Consider the following 27,117-nt stretch of genomic DNA (forward strand, 5'->3'; position numbering starts at 1 on the left):
CCCCCCCTGCCCGCACTGCCCCCCCCTGCCCGCGCCGCCGCCCCCCCGCCGCCCCCCCCTGCCCGCGCCGCCGCCCCCCCCGCCTGCCCCCCCTGCCCGCACTGCCCCCCGCCTGCCCGCGCCGCCCCCCCGCCGCCCCCCGCCTGCCCGCACTGCCCCCCCTGCCCGCACTGCCCCCCCGCCGCCCCCCGCCTGCCCGCACTGCCCCCCCCGCCTGCCCGCGCCGCCGCCCCCCCCCCCGCCGCCCCCCGCCTGCCCGCGCCCCCGCCGCCCCCACCCCCCGCCTGTCCGCGCCGCTCCCCCTCCCCCGCCTGCCCGCGCCGCCCCCCCCTGCCTGCACCGCCCCGCCTGCCCCCCCCCCGCCTGCCCGCGCCGCCCCCCCCTGCCTGCACCGCCCCGCCTGCCCCCCCCCCGCCTGCACCGCCCCGCCTGCCCCCCCCTGCCCGCGCCGCCCCGCCTGCCTCCCCCCCCCCCGCCTGCCCGCGCCGCCCCCCGCCTGCCCGCGCCCCTCCGCGGCTCCTCCCGAACTCCCGACCAGCCTTTCGGGAGGGTCCCCGCTGCCTGTGTCCCTTAAGCTGCCCCCGGCGGACGCCCAGCCCCGAAGCACGCCCCCTGCGGGCGGGCGCAGTTGCTGCACGTGAGCAGCGGCGGGCGGGGCTGAGAGCCTGGCCTGTTGCACTGCGGGTCGCACCTGTCGCCGGGCGTGGCACCTGTCGCCCTGCGGGTCGGGCCTGTAGCCCTGCGGGTCGCGCCTGTCGCCGGGCGTGGCACCTGTCGCCCTGGCGGTCGCACCTGGCCCTGCGTCGTGCTTGTCGCCCTGCGGGTCGCCCGGAGTCGCACCTGGCCCGACTGCTCCGCTGCCAGGGGCGCCTCTGCCGCGATGGCATGGGAGAGGAGCGAGCCCACAAGAGAGTGCTGTGGAACGGGCTTTTATGCGTGGGCTTAGAGGGGTCTTGCCTCTAAAATTTGAGCAAATAGGGTTAAAAATATGTTGGTTTTTATATGTTTTGTTATAAGGAAGTTGTTGGTTATAGAAGAAAAAATTATAAGGCTTGTATGAGATAAGGATTATAAAGGTTGCTTAGCCATGCTATTCTGCAATTTTATTATAAGATGGAAGTTATAAAGTTTGTATAAGGCCGAGGCATAGTCAAATGTTTTTTATAGTTGTTTAACCATGCTGTCATTATGAGGGGAGTGCCCCTCTCCCTGCCCCCACATGCGCCATGGCTACTGCCCCATCAGTGGGCCTGGCCTAACCTGGTTAGTTAGCATGCCTGGTGGGCCTTGAGGTGGGCTGTGGTCCTTTGGGTGACTGTAGTTTAAGAGCAAATTAATATTTTAAGAAAACCTTGTGATTTTAACAAAAACTTTTTAAATTGTTATGGCTAACTTAACCATATATAAAATTTTGTAATGAATATTTTTCTGTGAACTTCACCATAACCTATATAGACCATCTGTAATATGCCCATCCCTTAGTTTGGGGGGCTGTGGAGCAAAGTCTAATGTCTAGCAGTAGGGCCGATAGTCTTGATAGGCCAATGGGAGTGTAGGAAATCAGTCCAGTTGTTTAGGCTTGGGTGCAGTTACCTGGTATTGTGTCAGAGATGGGTTTTTGGCAGGTTTTTTGGGTCTTGTTGATTGTTTATAGGAATATCTGGAGTAGAAATAGAAAGCTATTACAACCTAGAACAATATGACAAAACACACCTTTTTACTCGTCCCCCAGTTCTGGGGAACTATAGAGTAAATCCAATGCCCAGTAACAGGGCCAACAGTGCTGACAAGCCCAGGGGCATAGATGGTGAGTCCGGTCAGTCTTGAGGATGCTGGCGCGTCTGTTCGGCGGTTGTCACCTCGGAGACGGATCTTTGGTGGGTCTTGCTCTGTCGTTTAGATACCTCGCTTTTCTCAGTTGATACTCTTTTTATTTGGGTGTGGTGAATCCAGGGAGTTATTTCTGCAACCTTAACTGCAGTGGGCGTGATTAAGACTATAGTGTGGGGGCCTGTCTAGGTGGGCTAAAGAGGCATCTTTTTTTTTTTTAATCTTTAACCCATATTGAATTTTTTGGGTGATGGGGGTGAACAGGGTACCCCATTGTTATGGGTGTTTTTTTTTATAACTGTGTGATGAATGTTGTTTAGGATCTTAGATAAGGAAACAAGCTGGGCTTATAGAGTGTCTTTTTTTATCTGGGTAATATGTTTTTAAGTAGCCTAATTATGGGTGGGAACCTTTTATGAAGAATTTTAAAGGGTGAGTATCTTGATGGCTCCAGGGTGTATCTGATTTTTAGTAGAGCCAGGCTGAGTAAGTTTATCCAGGGTAGTCCAGGTTTTTGGCATATCTTTGTTGAGGGTGTTTTTTTTTTGAGACCTATTCTTGCTTTATTGTCCAGGCAAGAGTGAGTGCCATGGCATCAGCCTAGCTCACAGCAACCTCAAACTCCTGGGCTCAAGCAATTTTTCTGCCTCAGCCTCCCGAGTAGCTGGGACTACAGGCATGCGCTACCATGCCCGGCTAATTTTTTCTATATATGTTAGTTGGCCAATTAATTTCTTTCTGTTTGTAGTAGAGACGAGGTCTCGCTCTTGCTCAGGCTGGTTTTGAACTCCTGACCTTGAGTAATCCGCCCACCTCGTCCTCCCAGAGTGTTAGGATTACAGGCGTGAGCCACCGCGCCCGGCCTGTTGAGGGTGTTTTTAAGGGTCCGGTTTATGTGTTTTATTTTCCCTGAACTTTGGGGCCTATGTGTGCTGTACGGAGTTTTTACTTACCCCCCAACACCTTTGTTTAAGCCTGCGTGACATCTGCCGTAAAGCTTGGCCTGTTGTCACTGCCTATTGAAAGTGGCAGCCTGTAGCGGGGAACAATGTTTTTTAGAAGCACCTTTACTACTTTTTGTCATTTTAGTTTGGGTGGGGATGGCCTCAACCCATCCCGGGAAGATGATTATTATTAACATGGTTTTAGCTCAGTGAAGTCCATTCGGAGTATGTCATGGCTATTTTTTGGGGCTTTTACACGGCGTCTAATATCTGTAAGATTTTTTTTTTTTTTTCCATTAAGAGTCTTTGTTCTTGATAGAGGGCCCCATGTATGTGCAGGGTGCTGCATGCATATTTGGAATCTGTGTATATGCTTGCCCTTTGTGTGTGTGTGTTTTAGTGCCTGAATCAAGGCTTACAGTGTGTTTTTTGAGCGGACCACCCTGCCGGTAGGGGCTCGGCTAGGACCACCTCGTCCTCAGTTGTGACTGCATATCCCACCTTCCATTGCCTGTCCCTGCTACTGCCCATAAACAGTTCCAGTTCTGGATTTGTCAGGGGAGTATCCTTCAATCCTGGCTGGCTGGCGTAGATGTCTTCTATCACCTCAAAGCAGTCATCGCCTGGGAGCCCTGGATCGAGGGGCAGGAGGGTCGCGGGGTATAAAGTCCTCACAGCTTCCCAGGTTATCTGTGGGTTATCACAGAGTAGTCCTCGGTATTGGGCCAGTCGGCTTCTGGAGCCAACAGCGATCCAAGTCATCAATGAGGCGGATGACCATGGGGGATGCAAACTCGTGTGTGTGCTCCCAGTGTGACCCTTCAGCCTCCCCGAGAAGGAGGGCCGTTGCCACCACTGCCCTCAAACAGGAGGGCCAGCTCGAGGCCACCACATCGGGTTGCTTGGACAAGTAAGCTGCCGGTCTTTGCCAAGGGCCCTCGGCCTGCGCCAGGGCCCACAGCCACACAGTCACATTCAATACACACAAGTTAAAGTCCTCAGTGTGGTCCGGCAGCTCTAGGGCTGAGGATCGGGGTAGCTGGTTCTTAGGTCTCGGAAGGCTTTTTTTTTGCTTGGATCCCCACTTTAGCTCCTGCGTCTCAGGTCCCTGCAGGGCCTCATGGAGGGGTTGGCCATTAGCGCGAAACCCATATCCATATTTGACAGAGTCGTGTCGCTCCCAGGAGCTCCGGTAGCTGCCCACGGGTGGCTGGTCCTTGGATGGAGCAGATCACATGTGCTCGCTCATGCCCCGGCTGTCTTCTTCCTTCAGTGTCCAAAATGTGGCCATGGGCGTAAGGGCTTTGCAGGCCCAGTGGTCGGTGGCTGCGCCCATGCGCCTTGCAGCCACATGCCCGACGGTCGTGGTGGCACCACTCCATTTTCCTACGGCTGGACCGTGGGACTTCCGCTGACAGATTTGTGATATTTGGGGGATAAAAGATGATCTGGACCCCCAATTTGTATGGGAGGTCCTGTCCCAATATGGGTACTGGACAGTCTGGGAAATAGAGGAATTTGTGTGTCACTTAGCGTCCCCTGAGCTGGCACAATTGTTTCTGGCAGAAAGGCCCAGTCACCTGGTTACCAGTGGCCCCGATTATTGTTACCTCACGTCCGGTGAGAGGAGCCACCTGGATAGTCACTACTGAGTGGTCAGCTCCTGTGTCTATCATGAAAGTCATTGGCTGGCCCCCCACATCCACTGTGACCGTGGGCGGGACATGAGTCTCACGGGGCGGCAGCTGTAGGGCTGGGCCATGGCTTTGGGCAGAACAGAGGTGGTGGGCTACCAGAACCACTCCCGCGGGGCCGTCAGGCCTCAGGCTATTAGATACTGACAGTGCTGTGGCGTTTGGTGGGCTGTCACCATCAGAGGGAGGCAGCAGGAGGCCTCTGTCATCCGGTGAGCCTTGGTGTGCTGGCTTGGGCTTTAAACACTTGCTAAGCCGCCAAGTGGAGGTCTTCTTACTCTTTTTTTTTTTTTTTTTTTTTGAGCAGAACTGGACCCAGGGTGGCAAGGTTTGAACAATTCTTACCAACAGTGTATATAGGGGGACTGATCTAGGTTTCCAGGGATGTCAGTAACCTGGTTTTAGACAGCCTGAACAGTGGGGCAGCTAAAGTCTTTACTAGGCCACCTTATTTTAAAAGAGGGCCGTTTTAATTTATAGAGCGTCTGCCGACGTCCTGGTCTTATCTTTACTCCATAATCTCTGGAGAATCTTTTTTTTTAATTTTTGATTATACAGCTGAGAACAGTTGGGTTAGACTCAGACTCTCCTATAGCGTGTCTACTGATCATGTCGCACAGGGTGGGGTAACTTCCCGGCATCTGCCTGGCCACTCCCCTCGTGCGGACGGAGGCACGTCTTGGCTAAGGTGCACCCGTATAAAGCCCGGGCCAGGTCACTTTTCCTTTTGAAAGAGCGAGTCACCGTGATGCCGCATGACGCTGTCATGGAACCAGCTGCAGGCTGGGACCCCGTCAGACTCCACAGCTGTCGCCGCCCCGGAGCCACGGCCATCATTCACACTCACACGCCGGCAAGCCAAGAGGTTATTGTATTCCCCCTCCTAGGGAACCCTATAACCTTTTCAGGAGGTGGTCAGTCTCCTCTTCCGTCCTATAAGGCTCCTGCCTCTCCTTAACAAGAAGTCTAGCCTTTGTCCTGGGACAGGTGCCCGGTACCTTTCCGCAGTCCAGATGGCCATTCCCGGTTCCTGGTTGCACGCACTCTTTCAGTGTCCAGACGGGTTCCAGGACCAGCGGTGGCTGGAGCCCCTTTGAGGGAACAGGAGAGCGTCCCCAGTCGGGGTCGTGGTGCCCCTGGATCCTCACCGGTTGTCGGGGTCTGCTGGCCAGCGTCCTGTCCCGATTGGTGGCCCCAGCGGCAGTGCTGTCTGTCGGGGTTTCCCAGTCAGGGAACCAAATGTTACAGCAAGCAGGACCAGGAAACAAACCAAGGGTCACACGAGAGTACTGCAAAACAGGCTTTTATTACCCGTGGGCTCGGGGTCTAGCCTCCAAATTCTGAGCAAATGGGTTAAAAATATGCTGGTTTTTATGTGTTGTTATGAGGAAGTTGTTGGTTACAGAAGAAAAAATTGTTATAATGCTCACATGAGATGAGGGTTATAAAAGTTGCTTAGCCATACTATTTTGCAGTTCTGCTATAACAAGATGGAAGTTACAAAGTCTGTAGAAGGCCGAGGTTTAGTCAATGTTTCTCTGTAGTTGCTTAGCCGTGCTGCCATTAGGAGGGGAGTGCAGAAATCTTTCCTTACAGCGTGTGATGCAGTCCCAAAAGACGGATAATTTAGTGGAAGAGTCAAGATTTTTCCACATGAAAAGTAAACTCTTACCCCACCAAGTTAGGATTTGGAGAATGGAGCAGGGAAAGGCATTGTGGTAGAAGTCCAGAAATGAGAGACCATCGGGATGGGCAGGACTTAACTAGAGAAAGAAGGGTCATGGCCTTCCCTACTGAAAGCCCCTCAGGAACCTCTGTCCCATCCAAGAGAGTTAAACCCTAGTTCCCTGCTGGGCTTACAGCCTCTCCAGCTTCATGCCTGCCGGGCCTGCCCCAGCCTGTCCAGATTCCTTGCAGCCACCCTTGCCCCATGTTTTTCACACCCGAGACTGTTCATTCTGCCCTCTCTACCTCGTCTAGTGGACAAGCCGTCACTCAGCTTTTAGGATTCAGCTCAAACACAGCATCTCCTGTGGAGCGTCTCTCCCGGTAATGAGCTGTGCCACCTCTGTCCCTGCAGCCCGGGCTGTGCCTCTGCGTCTCATGCAGTGTCCTGCGGCGTGCTGCCTCTTCATCACTAGGCTACACGCTCAGGACCTGGGACTGCCTGGTGGGGCAGAGGTTTCGTGTAGTATCGGGGTTCTCGACGCCCCTGTGATGATGGGTCCCCTGGCAGGCTGTGCTGCATGAGATGAAAGAAACACAGACACAGAGACAGTAGCTAAGACAGCGGGGAGGCCAGGGGACCACCAGCACTCCGGTGCCAATGTGGCGGCGGCTGAACCCCAGCACTTGCTTTTCATTCTCTTTGCCATGCTGCAAAATACAGTGATTGCACGTGGAAAAATCATGGGATACAGTGATCAAAGGTCTCGGGGCTCTCCCCAAAATCACAAGGTATCCTAGCTAATTTCCTTCTCCTCTCTAGAAGTGAAAAACACGTAATTCTTCAGTAGGTACAACCTGTCCCAAGGTAAACTAGCTAATTTTATCCCAAACTCAAGCTATGTACATGGATATCAATCTTTAATGTCAGAAGCTGCGACCCATTTGATCAAGGAACAAAGAAACTACATGCTTCCCACTGGGAGACTAGATTTACGTTAACTGAGGATTGTTGACAGAAAGGGAGAGAAGGAGCATGGCCCAGGGCACAAACACCATGGAAGCCTTGAGACCCTTCTCCCGGGCTGACATACTGCAATCCACCTCTACAGCCATGAGAAGTTTCCATGTCAGACCACCTGTGGCTTTTCATGCATGAGGCCCCTCAGGCTCTGAGGTCGGAGCATGCTTCGCTGTACTCCCAGATCGCTGGTATATGTCCCCCAACTTGACAGTTAACATCTGCACTTATGTCAGGCTGCTTCACCTTCTCTCCTCTCACAGCCTAAGACAGAGCACCCCTAAGTCCCAGTGGTCTTAATGCCATCAGACTGGGGGAACAGTGGAGGGTGAGGGGAAAAGATAAACGGGTGGTGAGCTGCAGGGAAGGGGGAGGGCAAGGCCCTTGCAGCTCCATCTAAAGTCGTGTGCCCAGATAAATGCGTCCTGTGGGTAGCATGGTGCGCTGGAGCCACAGGGCCACGGGTGTGTGGCGGGAGGCTGACCTGCCAGTGCTAGGAAGGGTGCTCAGAGACAAAACCAGGCAGGTTGTCTCAAGTGCAGGCTTGAGATGTGAAGAGCCTTGACTGGCATGGGGATCAGAAGAACAAAGAATTTGAGGATTTTAAAGTCTGGGCAGTGAGGGGAACATCCCATGGTCTTGTCCAACTCTAATGTGCCAACTAATCACCCAAGACCCTGTGGAAGTGCAGACTCTCACCGACCAGGCCTGTGGTGGGCCTGAGAGGCAAATTTAACACACTCCCAGGTGGCGCCCACACTGCAGGCCCACAGACCACACGGAGCGGTGCAGCTGCAGGCCCTTTCAGTGGGTCAGGAGCAGTGCCTGCCACTGGGCGGTGCCCCTCTGGGAGCAGAGTGCAGGCATGTGGTGTCTTTGGGTGAAGAAAAGCCTTCCCCTTCCACCCAGGGAGCCTGTCCAGGCGCACGGCTTTGTGAGCAGAGCGCAGCTGGGTCTTAGCCCACACTTGCCCTTCGAGTCATGAACAACCTGCAAAACTCTTTGGGGCGGCCCTGGTAGAACCACTAACAGAGACGAAGGTCAGAGGTGGGGAGCTCATTTGGCGAGCAAAGTGGTGACTCTAGCCTGTCATGGACATCCAAGTGAAATGTCTGCCTACTAGCAGTTGGAGACATAGCTCGAGACCTGGACTCTGGGTCTGTAGGTTTATCAATGATATACCACACAGGGGAAAAAGCAAGATGAGGGTGGGGTTGAAATCATCTGACCCTCAGACCCTTATTTGGTAGGTACCACTCTTCTCCCAACATCTCTGTCCCTTTTGTTGTCTTGCAGGTCACCGTTCCCGCTACTGAACGTAAGTGCTTGCAGCTATTCTTCCACCCTCAAGAAGCCAAGTCCCCACCCTCCTGTTCCCATGGTCCCGGGGAGGCTCAGAAATCCTCCTTCAGTGACCTGAATGGAGAGTCTGCCCAAGGCCAGGACAGCCACACACCCAGGGCTTGCCCCATCCTGCTCACTCAGCCCCTTTAGCCAGGACCAGCCCCCAACCTGGCCACAGCGCCAGGAGCTGCCTTTGGGCTCACCTGGTCCTGTCCTTGCCCTTGTCCAGGAGGGTTTGAAGGAGAGGAGAGACAGCCCCAAAAGAAGCGATGGTTTGAGCCAGGACAGAACCAAGTGGAACTTTTGAGATTGGGGCCCTGTCCCCTCCAGCCAAGGGCTCAGCGGCCATTGGCGTGTGTGCTCCTTAGGCAGCAACAAAGAGCGCAGCCTTTAGGGTAAACCAGGCTGGGTGGAATCCCAGCCAATTAATCCCAGCCCCAGTTCATCAGATGTGCAGTAGGGATAATTAATAACTGTCCTGAAAGGATGCTGTGAGAATTCAGTGAGATGTGATGGGGGTTGCTTAGTGCCAGCCAGGGCCTCCTGCCCCTGCTGCTCCCGGGCCCCTACCTCCAGCCCAGCAGAGAGTTCCAGGAAGGCTCCCCCAGCCCAGCCCAAGGGGCAGCCACGGCTGGTCCGCACCCCTTCACACACACCTTTACAGAGTTTGATGGGGCGTCGGGCGGATGACAGCGGGAACGGTTGTGATCACCGGTGGAATCCTGGCTACGGTGATCCTCCTCTGCATCATCGCTGTCCTGTGCTACTGTAGGCTCCAGGTCAGTCCCCTGGGCCTGCAGCCATGGCCACCAGACCAGTAGCAAACCACGTCTGGTCAAGGAAGCAGAAACCAGAGGCCCACTTTGGTGTGGACAGGGCCCAAAGCCATGGAATGTGGGAGGCATGAGTCCGGGAGGCTGGGAGTCGGGGCCGGTGAGAGGAGGCTGTGCACCCCCACCCCTGGACCCTTCACAGCACCTGGAGGGAATGTGCTGGCAACATACTGGTCACCGTGTTGTGTCTCCTGTGCCTCTGGGGCCCCAGGAGTGGTGGGAAGAGCACCGTCCTGGGAGACCCTGAGAGCCACTGCCAGCAGCCCTGTCCTCAACACCATGTGCACATCCCTCCTCTGCCTCCCGCCTCCCAGTTGCAGCCGTGTTAACACACTGAGGAGTGGAGGGAGGGGAAAGGAAAGGAGATGTGGCCCTTGCAAGGCTGGGAACGTGACTTGCAGAACGAGGCCGCGCTGTCCGGCTTTAGCTGCAGCACCAACAAAGGGCTCCACCCCAGGGCCTCGCTGGAGCAGGACGCAGGTGCCTGTGTGTGCATAACGGCACCGGGGCCAGGGCAAGAATCCGCCCCCTCTGAAGCATCCCTCTCCCTCCCCCAGTACTACTGCTGCAAGAAGAGCGGATCTGAGGGTGCAGAGGAGGAGGAGGAGCAGCAGGAGCACGACCGCCCGGCGCATCCCAGAGGCCTCAGCTGCAATGCCTGCAGCTCCCAAGCGCTGGACAGCAGAGGCAGCCTGGCGCCTCTCACTGGCGAGCCCTGCAGCCAGCCGTGTGGGGTGGGGGGGAGCCACTGCACCACCTGCTCCCCATATAGCTCCCCCTTTTACATACGGACGGCTGACATGGTGCCCAATGGGGGTGGAGGCGAGAGGCTCTCCTTTGCCCCTACATACTACAAAGAGGGGGGTCCCCCATCCCTCAAATTGGCAGCGCCCCAGAGTTACCCGGTGACCTGGCCAGGCTCTGGGCGTGAGGCCTTCACCAATCCAAGGGCTGTCAGTACAGACGTGTAACCACTTCCACGTCTGACCGCACACACCACACTGCTGCCCGGCGGGGATAGGGGAGTGGCAGGCCCTCCAGCAGCCCCACAAGGGTCGCCTCTGCTTCTGTGGCTTTTCTTGCTTTGCAGTGGCGGGCTCACCAGGACTCAAGCTTTTGAGTGCACTGAGATCCAGGACAGGCCCGGCTCCAAGCCCACGGCCCAGAGGGGACCCGATAGGGCGAGTCTGCGGCCTGGCCAGTTTCCCGGCTGGGACGTGCCCTGGCAGGCCAGCAGCACCGCAGCCCTTGGCAGCGCCCCGGCCCCTGCCTGTCCTGCGCTGGGACAAGGAGCACCAGGGAAAGCTAAGCACAGGCTCTGGAGGCTTCCAGAGTCCTTGGGAGATGAAGTGTCCATGCCCAGAAGAAAGAGGGACAAAGGGGAAGAGGAGAAGTGAGAACTAAGACATTCCAGAATTTAACAAGAGAGGAGAAGGCATGGAAAAGGGACTTCTTGAGGACTCACCTGCTAAAACGAACCCCAGAGCTAATTCACAGTCTAGTTGTGTACTTGGGTTATCGTAGACACTGCTGCACCATAGCTCCTCCCATAAGGACATTGATTCCTGAATGTGCCACATCTCCATCTGGCCCCTTCCTCATGGAATGCCTTGAGTTGACTTTAAAGGCCATGGCCTGAGGTTATTTGCGGGGTTTGCACCAAGTGACTATCTAACCTTAGCTTCCTAAAAATCCTTTTTCTGGGCTGGGCATGGTGGCCCAGGCCTGTAATCCTAGCACTCTGGAAGGCCGAGGCGGGCAGACTGCTCAAGGTCAGGAGTTCGAAACCAGCCTGAGCAAGAGTGAGCAAGACCCCGTCTCTACTAAAAATAGAAAGAAAATTAATTGGCCAACTAAAAATATATAGAAAAAAAATTAGCGGGCCGGGCGTGGTGGCTCACGCCTGTAATCCTAGCACTCTGGGAGGCCGAGGCGGGTGGATTGCTCGAGGTCAGGAGTTCAAAACCAGCCTGAGCAAGACCCCGTCTCTACCAAAATATAGAAAGAAATTAATTGACTAACTAAAAATATATATACAAAAAAAAAAAATTAGCCGAGCATGGTGGCGCATGCCTGTAGTCCCAGCTACTAGGGAGGCTGAGGCAGTAGGATCGCTGAGCCCAGGAGATTGAGGTTGCTGTGAGCCAGGCTGACGCCACGGCACTCACTCTAGCCTAGGCAAGAAAGTGAGACTCTGTCTCAAAAAAAAAAAAAAAAAAAAAAAAAAAATTAGCGGGGCATGGTGGTGCACACCTATAGTCCCAGCTACTCGGGAGGCTGAGGCAGGAGGATCGCTTGAGCCCAGGAGTTTGAGGTTGCTGTGAGCTAGGCTGACGCCAAGGCACTCGCTCTAGCCTGGGCAACAAAGTGAGACTCTGTCTCAAAAAAAAAAAAAAAATCCTCTCTCTGCCTTAGGAACCAGCTGCCCACTGCTGGAGAAGCTTTTTTAAGTTTTGTTGCTAGAGTCCTAGTAGCTTGGCAGAGGAGACCTCAGTGATGGTCTCTGGGCCCTGGTCCACCACGCTGAGCAGTGCATGGATGCAGGCCTGGGAGGGTGTGTTTGTGTACAAGTGTGCACACACACACACACACACACACACGTCACCACCAGCAGACACCTTCAGGAGCTGCAGAGTGGAAGGGTCTCAGATGTAGCATCTAGAAAGAAAAGTCTGACCCCCAGACAGCATGAACAAAAGGTGATTAACATGGCAAATCCCATGGCAACCAGCTGGCTGGTAAACAGGAGGAGCTTGGGCTCTTCATGGGGCAACGCTGCAGCAGCTGAAGCCACATAAGCTCCTCTAGAGGCTGATGTTCTACTTGGGCATCCACCCATGACACCTAGAGCAGGACCTCACCTAGAGCTACAGCCCCCAATCCTGAGGATTGGAGGGATGTGACTCAGCTATTAGATTCCATGCTCACTGCCTTTCCTCAGCCACCCTACCATCCAGCCTCCTGGTGATGGCCACGTATTGCTGTCTCACTCTGGCCCTGCGTCCAACTCCCACTGCCCACTTATAACTCGGCAGTGGCCTAATGCCTTTTGAGTAAGTATGCCTGATGAGTTTTCCAGTTGCCTCTGCAGGAGCTGCCCTCTCCTCCCCAGGGCATAGCTGACCCCCACCCACTCCTGAGCCACTGAATGCTACAGAGGGAGAAGCAGAGAAAGGGCTGGCCCCTTTGCTGAAATCTTGATTTTGCACTTGACAAAGGGCAGGGTGCAGTGAGGGAGAGGGGATGGGAAAGGGATTGGACACCTTTTGCATAACCCTGTTCAACTTGTCACTTTGCATCTTGATCTGGAATTAAAGTGCCCTGGGTTGAGAAACAGACAACCTGGCCTCTAGTCACATTTTAGTCACTCGTCAGCTCTAGGACTAGTCACTTCTCTGGCACTCCATTTTCTACAAGGAAGCAAGGCTTGCCCAGGTGGACTCTAAGGGCCTTTAGTGATCCCCAAAGTGAGGATTTCCTAGAGATCTGCCACTCCCTCCCGCACTGGTCCTGGCAGGGGCTGGATGTACTTGCCAGGACTTACCTTCCTGTCTGACCCTGTGTATAGAGATGCTTTTTGAGGGGTGAAAGACCACAACAAAACACAAGAGCAGCAGCAAAAGAGTTTTAACTGTCGGTGAAAACGCAAACATGCTCATCTGACCTTCCCACTGAGTGGCCTCAAATGGCAACCCTTCTCCTGCACCAGGAAGCAGCTCTAAAGCAGGCTCATGAGGTCTGTGTCCCAGTGCAGCTTTGACACGCCCCAGCCCACCGCCAGCCCCCACTGGGCCAAGTGCAAGCCCTGACGGGCTGCTGGGCCTGGTAGTGCTCCCCACTTCCTGACAAACCAGCCCCAGTGCCTTGCTCCCCTGGAATCCCACAGCAGCTATGTCAATGTCATCCTACCCGTGTTGATTTAATCAAGACAACCCAGTTGACTATCGATCACCTGCTTCTTGCCCCTGATCTAGCAGAGTCCCTGAGTACAGAGCATCCTATGCAATCCTGTTTCCTGCGAATGCCATCAGCCCACAAATCAAAACCAGAGTTCGGGCGTAGGAGAGAGGGTGGCCGCAGCTCTTCCGCGTGCACCCACCTTGCTCGGGTAGGCTCCCACCCAGCCCAGGGTGGGCGCGCTCCGGGAGGGGAGCCCCGTCCCTGCACTGTCCTCGCCGCGGAGTCTGTGCCCTGGGAAGCCGTCTGCACGCGCTCGCGCAGCCCGTCCGGGCGGGGAGCGGGCAGGGGCGCGCCTCCCGCCACTGCTCCCACTACGCACGTCGTGTCTTGCACCTCCGAAGACTTGGAGCGGCAACCAAGTGAGCGCAAAATAAACGAAGAATTTGAAATGCAATCCCACAGGGTCCGTCACCCTTCGCCTGGGGAGGAGGCAGTGGGCACGGACTTGAGAGCAAGCACTCCTTTCAACGCCCAGCACGTTCGCTCCCAGCACGAGGTCTGCCGGCTTCTCCTCTCCCGCCTGCGCCTCGCCCGCCCCTCCGCCCGCCGCGCCCGGGCGGCAGACGCAGACGGCCTTCGCCTGCCGGGAAGACGCTCGTTGCGGAGGACTCGGGCGTGTGACTGCTGCCCCGGGCGGCCAGCCGGGACGGGCCCCACCCTCCTGCCCCGCACGGGCCAGGCCCGGCCGGCTCTGGGCACTCGGCGCCCGCGGCCAGCCCGTGCGGAGAGGAGGGAGGGAGCCGGGCGTCCTCGGCAAGGCGGGGACAAGGGGCGGCGGGGCCCGCGGCCCTGTGGAGGGAGCGCGGGAGAGGGCTCGCTCGCTGCCCTGGGCGGGCCACGCGGGCCTCCGCCCCCCAGCGGGCCTCCCCTGGTGCCCGGGGCGCAGCTTCAGCTTCAGCCCAGGACGCGCCGGGCCACGATTCCAGCACCACAGTTTCTGGGAACAGAAGCTGGGCCCTGAGGCCCATCTCATGGCTGCAGCCGCCTCGTCTCCAGCCTCTCGCCAGCACGCGGCGCCTGCTCGGCCCGGCCGCCCCGCCCCTGGCGCCCTCGCCGCCCCGCCCCTGGCGCCCTCCCGCCCCGCCCCTGGCGCCCTCCCGCCCCGCCCCTGGCGCCCTCCCGCCCCGCCCCTGGCGCCCTCTCCGCCCCGCCCCTGGCGCCCTCGCGCCCCGCCCCTGGCGCCCTCCCGCCCCGCCCCTCGCGCCCTCCCGCCCCGCCCCGCCCCTCGCGCCCTCCCGCCCCGCCCCTGGCGCCCTCGCCGCCCGCCCCTGGCGCCCTCGCGCCCCGCCCCTGGCGCCCTCCGACCCACATGCTCTGCCCTTGTCACCGCCACCCTGTGAGCACGTCGTCCAGCCCAGGTCCCCACACCCTGTCCCTGGGGTCTCTGCAGGGACTTCCAAGGAAAGCTCCTCACAGCAGGAAGACTTCTCGCCCAGTTTTCCGCACTCCGGTCGGCGAGAGCTGCCCAGAGGCCACTCCAGGGGACGGCCACCAGACCGCCATATCTGAGACCCCCGGGACACACAGCAGCAAGAAAGGGCGCAGCCAGGAGTCCCCTCCCGCTCCGCTCAGGAGGGGCGCGGCCCACGCCTGTACCTCAGGCGCTGAGGGAGGGTCGCCGGGTCAGCAGGGACAAGGCGGCCAGCCCCTCGCCCGCCCTCGTTAGCTTGGGTCGAGCTGCTCGTCCCTCCCCTCCCTGTCTGGCCCTCCGTCCACCTCTGTCCCGAATCCCAGTGGCCGCCTTCCCCACGCCCACGTGACCCTCAGTGGAGAGCCGGTGGCACTCGGGCCGGCGCCATGAGCATGCCTGGGCACTGGTGGGCTGCCCCGTCCTCCAGCCCCCGCACGCAGCACCCTGCCACTGCTGGCATTGTGTGGGGACAGCACGAGGATGGGAAGAAGGAGCCCCTGGGCGCTGGCACCTCTTTTCTCCCTGTGGGCCAGCAGACACAGCAACCTGGCTGTGGGGTTCCAGCGCGGGGTTCCAAAGCAGACTTCAGTTCGAATCCTGGCCCAGCACTTACTGTGTGACTTAGGGCGGCTTTGGGGACCTCTCAGTGTCTCAGTTTCCTCATCTGTAAAATTAGAGTCTTGATGGCCACCTTATTTCCATTGTGGAAATTAAGCGAGCTGAGGCCTGGCACACATGGCAGCCCCATCATTAGTAGGGTTTATAGACAGACCGAATCTGAGTTCCGGAGGCAGCAGGGCCCCAGGAGCATCAGGATGCAAGGTCCCGCTGCATCCACCCCGCCTCACCTCCACCCCCCCACACCTCCACTCTTGCTGAGCCCTGCCCCCTTGTCCCCTCTCCCTGCCCAAGCCAGGCATTGCCAGGGCCACCTCCTGCTCACTAGTGCTTGTCACTTCATTTGGAACTCCTTCCCAATAAGTCTGCCTGCGACTCTGAGGAACCAGTGCTCTCTGCAACTGGACTGCATTTTTGCCTCACATTTGCCCCAGTAAAGTGAATGAATGAAGGAGAATATTCATAATCCAACTCAAGAGCACAGCTCTCAGCTTGGCTCTGCTTCTTGTTTCCTGGGCTTCCAAGTTCAAGGCTTGGGTTTCAAAGGTAGTTCAGAAGGGACCAGAAGACCTGCAGCCCTTCCCCTGAGCCTGATTCCTCTGCCTGTTCGTCCCTGGCTGCCCTGGCCTTCACTCAGGACCTGCTGCACACTCTGACTTTCCTGCCACCAGAGTGGGCAGGGACTCGGGGTGCTGGTGAGAGGAGAGGGCAGGAAGCCCAGCAGGGAGCGTGCCCAACGAGCAGCGGGAGGGAGGGAAAGCACTCTGCAGAGCACCATCAGCATCTCCCAGGGTTAGGAAACCAAAGGACCAAAGGAGAACCACCCAGGGACTGGACTTGCCACAGGCCTGTCACTCCTGCCAGTGCTGGCTCCATGGGACCTACCTTTCCCCTGCCCTGAACCCTCCTCAAAGGCTCCACTGAAAAGGAAGAGAAATGATGACACAGCTATAAACCCTAACCCGTGGGTCACAGGGGCTCTATTCCCTGACCAATCACCATATGATCACTTAGATCCAATGGATGTAAACTCCCTGAGAAATAAAATCAAGGTTCTTTCTCTACTCAGCTTACAAAATGGCTACGCCAACTCTGCAACCTGCTGTGTCTTTGTTCATGTCACAAATGTAGATGCTTCCAATCTACCATGAGGTTATGACCCAATAAACCCGCCATGAGTTGAAATTATTATAAGTCAAAAAGGCATTTAATATGCCTAACCTACCTTAAACGTGCTCAGAACACTTAGCCTACAGTTGAATAAAATCACCTAATGCAAAGCATATTTTATAATAAAGTATTGGCTATCTCACATAACTTACTGAATACTGTCCTGAGAGTGAGAAATGGAATGAGTGTGTAGGTACCTGAAGTGTGATTTCTACTAAATGTTTATCACTTTTGCATCACTGTAAAGTCAAAAAATTGTAAGTCAGGGCCGGGCCTGGTGGCTCATGCCTGTAATCCTAGCACTCTGGGAGGCTGAGACGGGCGGATTGCTCGAGGTCAGGAGTTCGAAACCAGCCTGAGCAAGAGCGAGACCCCGTCTCTACTATAAATAGAAAGAAATTAATTGGCCAACTAATATATATAGAAAAAATTAGCCGAGCATGGTGACACATGCCTGTAGTCCCAGCTACTCAGGAGGCTGAGGCAGGAGGATCGCTTGAGCCCAGGAGTTTGAGGTTGCTGTGAGCTAGGCTGACACCATGGCACTCACTCTAGCCTGGGCAACAAAGTGAGACTCTGTCTCAAAAAAAAAAAAAAAAAATTATAAGTCGAACTATCATAAGTTGAGGACTATCTGTACTGGTTTTGTCATACTACTTATTTCTGGGGTCCTCAAACTTTTTAAACAGGGGGCCAGTTCACTGTCCCTCAGATCACTGGAGAGTGCCCATTGTGGGCCTGGGACAAGATGGCTGCTAAGCAGGACAGGCAGCTGCTGCAGAAACACCTGGCGAGCCGGGTAAGTGTCCTAGGCAGGCGGCATGTGGCCCCCAGGCAGTAGTTCAAGGACGCCTGACTTACTGTATGATTTAGGTAAGTTTTCTCCGTTAGTGCAGGCCGCCTTAGGGAATGTCATGCCTTAGGGAATGTCATGTTCACAGACTTATTTCCTCTTCACGGCGAGTTAAGGCAGCTTGACTGGTGCTAGGCAACTGAAGTATGGGACATGAGACCCTGTGGGCCTAATTCTGCCAGTTCTATAAAAGAACATCAAACCACCTCTCTTGCACCCTTGGAGGGGGATGGCCAGCAAGAAGACTTGGACAGCCCACCAAGCGCCACCCACTGCCACCCACCATCTGCACATATCTGCTTTCATCTCTTCTGTGCCCTGCTGTGGGTACCGGTAGAACGGGGCTTCCATCACAGCAGCTCATAGTACCTTTGCTTTTTCCTCTTCTCTCTTCTCTGAAGCAGGGAAAAAGGTGCTTTTTAGATGGGAAGAAATAAAACCTGTTAGTATGCTCTTTGACACTTGCCTCATGGGATTTTTTGCTCTAGATCTAATTAAACAACAGAGGCCTAACTCTTCTCGCAAAGTCCTTTGAACTCTTCCCTCAAACATATGGGCCCAAGAACAGGCAGAGCCTTCTCAGATGAACGGTTGCTGTTGATACCCATAATGACAGTGTAGTTAAGGAGGACATAGCTCAAGCCCCAGGGAGGGGTCTACCTCTTCCCAGGCAGGAATTCCCAGATGGGACAGAGTCCAGGATAGAGGGATGGAGGAACCCCTGCCCTCAGAAGGCTCGCTGGAAAATCAACTCACAATAAAGTAGATTAATAAGAGAAAAGTCCGGCTAGGCGCGGTGGCTCACACCTGTAATCCTAGCACTCTGGGAGGCCGAGGTGGGTGGATTGTTTGAACTCAGGAGTTCGAGACTAGCCTGAGCAAGAGCGAGACCCTGTCTGTACTAAAAATAGAAAGAAATTAGCTGGACAACATAAAATATATAGAAAAAATTAGCCGGGCATGGTGGCACATGCCTGTAGTCCCAGCTACTTGGAAGGCTGAGGCAGGAGGATCACTTGAGCCCAGGAGTTTGAGGTTGCTGTGAGCTAGGCTGACTCCACAGCACTCTAGCCCAGGCAACAGAGTGAGACTCTGTCTCAAAAAAATAAAAATAAAAAGTAAAATGATTTTAGGCTGGCTGGGCACGGTGGCTCATGCCTATAATCCTAGCACTCTGGGAGGCCGAGGTGGGAGGATTGCTTGAGCTCAGGAGTTCAAGACCAGCCTGAGCAAGAGTGGGTCCCCATCTCCACTATAAATAGAAAGAAATTAGCCAAATAACTAAAAAAATTAGATAAAATTAGCTGGGCATGGTGGCGCATGCCTATAGTCCTAGCTGCTCGGGAGGCTGAGATAGGAGGGTTGCTTGGGTCCAAGAGTTTGAGGTTGCTGTGAGCTAGGCTGACACCACGGCACTCTAGTCCAGGCAACAGAGTGAGACTGTGTCTCAAAAGAAAAAAAAATGATTTGAGGCTATATGACCTTTTCAATCATGTCATTTTACTGTCATGCCCTTTCTTATCTATTATATATCTTCTTGACTTAAAGGCCTCTAAGCAAAGAAACTTAAAGCCAGATGTCAGGAATCTATTGGTTATCTGAGTCCAATCCAATCAAATGAAGTTACAACATCTGAGTAAAGATACAACAACTTGGGTTTCCAGAAATTTAACTCACATGTAACTTTCAGGAATCTGTGTGTTGCATAAAGTTAAAGTGGCCTGAAACCATCATTCCCTTCATGAGCCCAGTGGTTTCCTCCATGATTGTGTGCACAGCTTTGACCCTTCAGATCCAACTGTTACTCTAACAGTGAACCAAAGTGCTCCTCAGCTGAAATGTGCAGCAAAGCCAATCCATGCATGGATTTTGAAAAATTGCCATTAGAGGCAAAACTGTTCATTCAACTAACATTTGCTGGGGACCTACTCTAGGTAGCAAACATTGTGATAGGTGTTAGTGAAATGAAAATTAACCATTTCAGTACGAGCGTCGACTTCAGCCGATAGCCGTGATATGACTTTTCTAATTTTTAATTTATCAAAATAAAATTGTGAACATTTAAAAATCATGTCATGAAAACATATATGTGCATGTTACCTATTCTGATTTACATGACAAGTAAAGCTGCCTGTAAAGTAAAACAAACTGTCAGTGCTTTTAAGCTTTCCTCATCACACAAGCGCAAAGCCGCCGGTGGACGGCGGTGCAACGGCCCTGCGCTCGGACCGAAGTGGTTAAAATACCACACTTGCCCGCAAGGTTAATAAACGTTAGAATGTATTGAACTCTAGGGTAGAAAATTAACACATTTTCACAGATAAAATACTAAACCCTCCCAAGTATTTACTTGCCCTGGACTGAAATAAACACAGTGGAGACCGAAGGCGGGAAGTAGAGTCGAGTGTTCTGAGACTGCCGTGGGTCGGAGGCCAGGTGGGCTGCCTGCCTGCCAGAGATGGCGTCGTTACTTTGGGAAGCTAACATAAGCGACAGCATTTCTCTCCCACCACACTTTTTGCTCAGGTTAGAGAGAAAAGAGTGAAATTACTAAGGATGGGTCCTAGGTCCCTAGGGGAGGGCAGAGAACCATGATCAAAGCAGTTGCAGTCAGTGAAGAGAAATTCAACCCGAGACGTGTGCAGACGCGCAGAGGACGTGCTGGGCGGAAGGCTGGAGTCTTGAGCGGGTGGAAAGAGATAATGCGAATTCAAGAGACAAGAGAAGAAAGAAGACGGTGCTAAGGCTTGACCCCCGCTGTCAGGGTCACAGTCTTAGGGCCAGGACCACCTGCGGTCATCACGTCACCTCACCTCGAAGCAGGACCACGGCAACCATCTGACAGGAAAACGTGTCCAGTTTTGAGGGTGATCAGGCATTCCTGGAGTGCGAGGCGCTCGCTGCAGGGCAAAGCCAGTCCTGGCAGGCCCGGCCGCTGGGGCGTGGCGAGTGCCGTGGTGAACGCTGCGAAGGTTCCAGAGAAAGCCTTGCATTTGCCCTCACCCCTCTCAGAAGACTCAAGCCCCTGCCACAGCTCTGTAAAAGGGAAGAAAAGGTCTGAGCTACAGAAAAAACTTAGGCAGAAGACACTTAAAAAATAAAAAGGGGCTATAATTCGCATGTGTTAGTTTCTTAGACAATGGAGTCACACAAGGGCGAAAAGAGGGAACCCACGAGTGGCTACAGGGTGGGCGAGAAGCAGACAGAAGATGCAGGACTTTCTGCGTCTCTGTGACTCCACAAGAAAGTGTGTTTACAGGGGCTGTAGCCGCCGCAGCCGCGCATGCGCGCGCGTGCCGGCGCCGCTCGATCGCATAGCCGAGGCGCGCCGCGCATCCCCTCGCTTCAGCCGGGAGGCCAGATCGCCGCCCGCCCGCGGCAGCCCCTCGCTTCAGCCGGGAGGCCAGATCGCCGCCCGCCGCGCATCCCCTCGCTTCAGCCGGGAGGCCAGATCGCCGCCCACCGCGCATCCCCTCGCTTCAGCCGGGAGGCCAGATCGCCGCCCGCCGCGCATCCCCTCGCTTCAGCCGGGAGGCCAGATCGCCGCCCGCCCGCGGCAGCCCCTCGCTTCAGCCGGGAGGCCAGATCGCCGCCCGCCCGCGGCAGCCCATCACTCCCGTGGCAGCGCGCGGAGGCGGCGGCGGGATCTGACATCCTCGCTGGGCAGCTAAGGGCGCCGGCCGCCGCGGGAGTGATGGGCCCGGCGGCGCTCAGCGAAGCCGCCTCCGCCCGCCTCACAGCCGCAGCTCCCTGGCCACTGCCAGTTTTCAGCATCGCCTCACAGCAAAGAAGCCAGTTCTCACTCTATTTTTTAATGTGTTAAAAATGTGAAACTAAGGCGGGGCGCGGTGGCTCACGCCTATAACCCTAGCTCTCTGGAAGGCCGAGGCGTGCGGAGTGCTCGAGGTCAGGAGTTCAAAACCAGCCTGAGCAAGAGCGAGACCCCGTCTCTACTAAAAATAGAAAGAAATTAATTGGCCAACTAACATATTTAGAAAAAATTAGCCGGGCATGGTGGCGCATGGCTGTAGTCCCAGCTACTCGGGAGGCTGAGGCAGGAGGATCGCTTGAGCCCAGGAGTCTGAGGTTGCTGTGAGCTAGGCTGACGCCACGGCACTCTAGCCTGGGCAACAGAGTGAGACTCTGTCTCAAAAAAAAAAAAAAAAGCGAAACTAGAGCAAATTTCAGATAACAACGCATAGTTGTGTTTCTCTCGCAGGGGCATTTCTGCTCCTACTGGAGGCGTCTGCTTTAACCACTTCGGTCCGGCGCCCGCGGCTGCCGGGGCCCCGCCCGCCGTCCACCAGCCGCCCGGGCCCCGCCCGCCGTCCACCAGCCGCCCGGGCCCCGCCCGCCGTCCACCAGCCGCCCGGGCCCCGCCCGCCGTCCACCAGCCGCCCGGGCCCCGCCCGCCGTCCACCAGCCGCCCGGGCCCCGCCCGCCGTCCACCAGCCGCCCGGGCCCCGCCCGCCGTCCACCAGCCGCCCGGGCCCCGCCCGCCGTCCACCAGCCGCTTTGCGCTGTGCGCTGAGGAAAGCTTGAAAGCACTGACAGCTTGTTTTACTTTACAGGCAGCTTTACTTGTCATGTGAATCAGAATAGGTAACTTATACATATATGTTTTCATCACATGATTTTAGACGTTCACAATTTTATTTTGATAAACGAAAAATTAGAAAAGTCATATCACGGCTGTGGGCCAAAGTCGCTGTGCGCGTTCCTCTGTGGCTGTCGGCTGTGGTCCACCTGGTCCCGAAGGGGTTAAACACTAGGTGGGACAGGTGATCCCAAGACAAAACAGAGCGAAGACGGTTAGCAAAGGGCCATTTACTAATTTTCCCCAAATACATCTCGAAACCCCACCCCCTATAAAATAAATTTGTTTGCTTAACTGTTTAATATGGTGTGTTTTCCTAGATGACGGTGGAAATGCCTGCCGTGGATGCCCCAGTTGGGCTTGGTGTACGGAGAGCTAATTGAAACATGGAACATACACTTAGGAGTTCTTATCTTTCCTGTACAAAAAGCTGTCTATGCACCTGAACAAGCCATCCCACTAGTCTTTTTTCTTCTTTTCTTTTTCTTTCTTTCTCTTTTTCTTTCTCTTTTTCTTCCTTCTTTCTTTCTTTCTTTCTTTCTTTCTTTCTTTCTTTCTTTCTTTCTTTCTTTCTTTCTTTCTTTCTTTCTTTCTTTCTTCTTTCTTTCTTTCTTTCTTTCTTTCTTTCTTCTTTCTTCTTTCTCTCTTTCTCTCTCTCTCTCTCTCTCTCTTTCTTTCTTTTTCTTTCTTCTTTTTCTTTTTTCTCTCTTTCTCTTCCTCTTTCTTTTTCTTTCTCTTTCTCTCATTCTTTCTTTCTTTCGTTTTTTTTTTTTGTTTGAGACCGAGTCTCACTTTGTTGCCCAGGCTAGAGTGAGTGCCGTGGCGTCAGCCTAGCTCACAGCAACCTCCAACTCCTGGGCTCAAGCGATCCTCCTGCCTCAGCCTCCCGAGTAGCTGGGACTACAGGCATGCGCCACCTTCCCCGGCTAACTTTTTATATATATTTTTTTCAGTTGTCCAGCTAATTTCTTTCTCTTTTTTAGTAGAGACGGGGTCTCGCTCTTGCTCAGGCTGGTCTTGAACTCCTGACCTCAAGCAATCCGCCCACCTCAGCCTCCCAGAGTGCTAGGATTACAGGCGTGAGCCACCCATTGGTCTTTATTTAATGTTTTGTGTGACAAAAACTTAAGATGCTCCCCCCAGGAAGTCGGATGGGCCTAAATGATGAGGATTAAATGCTGTCTTGACGACCTCTGCTCCAGGTCTTCACGTCACCTGCTCTCAGCGTCAGAGCAGGTCTCCCCAAGGCCACTGTTGAATTCCTGCTGGCACGAAAGGGCTGTTCCCGCAGACCTGCCAGAGGCACGCTGGCATTCCCCTGTGTTTTGTGTGTTGGTGCTGTGCATGGAAGCCTGTCAGGACACAGCCAGCCCCAGATCACAGCTGGGGCATCACTGTCATCTGCTGACTACAGAAAACAAGAAAAGAGACAACTCGGTGGCTCACACCTGTCATCCCAGCACTCTGGGAGGCCGAGGCGAGCAGATCGCTCAAGGTCAGGAGTTGGAAACGAGCCTGAGCAAGACTCCATCTCTACTAAAAAATAAAAAGAAATTAATTGGCCAACTAAAAATGTATAGAAAAATTAGCTGGGCATGGTGGCGCATGCCTGTAGTCCCAGCTACTCGGGAGGCTGAGGCAGGAGGATCGCTTGAGCTCAGGAGTTGGAGGTTGCTGTGAGCCAGGCTGACGCCACGGCACTCACTCTACCCTGGGCAAAGGAGTGAGACTCTGTCTCAAAAAAAAAAAAAAAAAGGAGACAAAATGATTAGATAATTAAAGATACTTGAAGAACTAAAGACCACCAGTGGCTTTGGTATGAGGGTGTTTATATTCTTAGTCTATGAATGATTATCTTCATAGAGCTTCTATTACTCAACATTATTTGCAAAATAATCCAATCAAGTAGAGAGGTGCTTCCTTTCACAGAAAACTATGGCAGTTAAGGCATAACTCGGGCAGTTATTTATCTCTGTGAGGATCTTCAGTGATTGAGTGATTTTAAAGATAAATAAATATTCCTTGCTTCTAGACAATAGAAGGAAATCTCCCAGTCTAGGGGTGGTGGGGATGGGAGGTGGGAGAGGGAGAGAGAAAAAGGGAGAGAGAGAGAATCCATTGAGAGAAGGAGAAAAGGAGAGGGGTAGAGAGAGGGAGAGAGAATCTATTCTCATCTTTCATGAGTGTGAAAAATATTGGGCCAAGCACGGTGGCTCACACCTATAATCTCAGCACTACAGGAGACCAAGACAGGAGGATCGCTTGAGGACAGAAGTTCAAGCCCAGCCTCAGCAAAATAGCAAGACCCTTGTCTCTAAAAAAAAAAAAAAAAACCACAGGCTTTGGAGTCCAACAGCTGATGAACACACAGCCAGCCTCTCCCACTTTGCATTTGTGTGACACACCTGTGCTGTCTACAACTCATTTCTCATGAGGTTGTTGTGAGGTTTAAAGGAGATAGCATATGGAAAGAGTTCAATACTAGTACCAGTCAATATGCTGTTGTTTATGATCAGAAGAGGATAAAACAAATAATTTTTTTTTTTTTTTTTTTTTTTGAGACAGAGTCTTGCTTTGTCACCCAGGCTAGAGTGAGTGCCGTGGCGTCAGCCTAGCTCACAGCAACCTCAAACTCCTGGGCTCAAGCCATCCTCCTGCCTCAGCCTCCCGAGTAGCTGGGACTACAGGCGTGCGCCACCATGCCCAGCTAATTTTTTCTATATGTATTAGTTGGCCAATTAATTTCTATTTATAGTAGAGACGGGGTCTCGCTCTTGCTCAGGCTGGTTTCGAACTCCTGACCTCGAGCAATCCGCCCGCCTCGGCCTCCCAGAGAGCTAGGATTACAGGCGTGAGCCACCACGCCCGGCCTAGGATAAAACAAATAATTTTTTAAAAAATTAAAAAATAAATTGGCGTTTTTATAGCACAAAAGTTAGAACTCAGATATGAATGTTTAGATTTGAGACACATTTTCTAGCCTCTTCTAGCCATAACATAATCACAAGGCTACCTAAACTAGTGTTTAGTAGTTGTCAAAGACAAACTACATGACAAATAAGAAACTACGAAACTGACTCAGCATTCTTTATATGAGGCAAACAAGATGTTTTTTAAAAGGCTGCTTGAGACAAAGTAATTACTAAATATTTGCAGATAGCAATACCAGTATTATAGGGCTTGCCAACAAGCAAGCAACGTTGCTTATGTAACCTGTGTACCCGACATTGAGTACTCCTAGTTCCAGACTTTGAATGCAGGGTCTAGTAGGTCTGTGGCTTCAGCCCTTGAGTTTTTATGCTGTTTCTGATCCTTAAAGACGCATCCCTTCTTTTTGAGCCTGGTTCTATCTTTTACATTTTCCCTTGAAATATTTTATCTATTATTGTTGTGTTTGGAGTTATAGAGGAGTGCCAGTCCCTAGTGAGAACTTCAAATGACACCTCAGGTAATATGATAATCGCATTACTAAATTAATGGTTCATCTTAAATATTGATTTGTATATTAAAAAATTAAGGATCCTAGAAAGCATCAGGTTATAGATAAAAATGAGTTACAATGTCTCATTTTTAATGTATGTATGAGGACCTTCTGTGGACCCTAAAGTCACATACCATGTGGGTGGGCTCATTGGTAATGAGTGCCCTGCACATATACAAAATTTATCCACTCATTTCCTTTTCTTAAAGTAGCTAAGATCTTGGCCCAGTAGCTAAGATCTTTTCCTAGCTTAGTTTGATGGAGCTGCTTCTACACCAAATATTCCATGATCCAAATTGCAACTTTAGACTTGATACCATTTTTATCGTAGCCTGTTTAATATTACGCTTCCAACAGTAACTAATTCAGTCATTCCCTTCCTTAGGAATCAGTACTGAGGCCTGTTCCTGGGTATTCAGTGCTGAGTATATGCATCAAGAAAATCATGTTGCTGCTAACCTAATGTGGATATTTGGAATGAGTATTAGGAAATCCTATGCTCTTTACCTTCAGGCTCATCTTACACTTGACTTCAGCCCATTTCACTGAAAGCTCTTATTTTATGATATGCTAACTCCTGAGACTTCCTACTTTTCTAAGCTGCAAAAATAAATCTTGAAGATTTTCAAAATTCAATTCAGATTTGGTAGAAAATATTCTGTAAAAAGTGTAAGTCCTTTGGTTTTAGTTGCGTGTAGACAGAGGGGCAGAAAGCTGGGAGATGGTAGGTGAGGGGCTATTGCTTTTCAGGTGCCTTTTAACCCTTTGTACTCGCTTGCTTTTTTCTTGATTCCTTTATTCTACTCAGGATTTAATTTTTTAAATACCCTAGATTTTAAAAAGCACGGCAGTAGAATAAAAAACTGGAGTTTCTTTTCATACAAACTTATTTATTTGGATTTTTTAATATTTCAAATTATCGATACATTCAAAGAGTAATTTTAATCTCTATAATTTTTGCTGTGTCGAGTCACACTCGACATCTGAGTGCAAAGGGTTAAGACATTCTTAACACACCTCTGCCTCCCCACTCCCCACACAAGAGATGCTCACATTTAAGAAACATCTTCACAATAACACACTCCAGGTTGGGAGCAATTCCCAGGGATCTACCTACTACCCAATCTCTTCTCCTCCACTCAAGAAAGTCTTGTTAAGTAGGAACAGCACACGAGGATTTAACCTGAGAACTGCAGTAGATTCTATTTGGTGTCTGTACTACACTACTTCACAGATGGCCACAAATGCCACCCAACCCTCACAGGATTCTTTAGCTCTTCAGCTAATTGCCAAATGAAAGCAGTTTCCTTTCCCACTATTAATGACCACAAGCCCATTTCTACAAACTTGCTATTTTTGGAACATTAATCGAAAATTAGTCAGCTGAGAAAGACTAAGATTTATTTAGGTAATAACCAGACAGCTAATCTGAAGAAGGCACATTCTTCAACATCCACAAGAAACAAATACAAAAGCAATCAGTTACGTAGAAAGGGAATGCCAAGAACTCTGACATTAACACTGGCAGAGCCCCTTTATTTTTTTAAGTACAAATAAGCAAAATGCAGTTGGGGTTGAAAGTCAGTGTGCTGCTTCTTTCTTTTATGACAGGGATGGCAAACAGGTTTAAATTTCTTGTGATCTCTGATGAACCAGGAGAAACCTGCCTGGAGTTTTGTGTTGATATGATGCTGAG

The 27,117-nt window shown here is 52.9% G+C and overlaps 1 protein-coding gene across 2 annotated transcripts in view; it reads left to right on the forward strand.

Moving 5' to 3' along the window:
- Window positions 1–13,382, forward strand: part of FAM163B (family with sequence similarity 163 member B) — an 83,256-nt gene extending 69,874 nt beyond the window's left edge. Inside the window, exons 2-4 of one of the 2 annotated variants that reach the window (XM_012772564.2) lie at window positions 8,451–8,472; window positions 9,163–9,277; window positions 9,889–13,382. In XM_012772564.2, coding sequence (XP_012628018.1) covers window positions 9,185–9,277; window positions 9,889–10,302 — 507 coding nt within the window. In that variant the 5' untranslated portion in view covers window positions 8,451–8,472; window positions 9,163–9,184 and the 3' untranslated portion in view covers window positions 10,303–13,382. Of the gene's footprint in view, window positions 1–8,450; window positions 9,143–9,162; window positions 9,278–9,888 lie in introns of those variants that run through there. The other variant, XM_076000421.1, reaches the window with a different exon arrangement.
- The last annotated feature ends 13,735 nt before the right edge of the window (window positions 13,383–27,117 follow it).

This window comes from Microcebus murinus, chromosome 2 (assembly GCF_040939455.1).
Source record: "Microcebus murinus isolate Inina chromosome 2, M.murinus_Inina_mat1.0, whole genome shotgun sequence".
NCBI classification, from domain to species: domain Eukaryota; kingdom Metazoa; phylum Chordata; class Mammalia; order Primates; family Cheirogaleidae; genus Microcebus; species Microcebus murinus.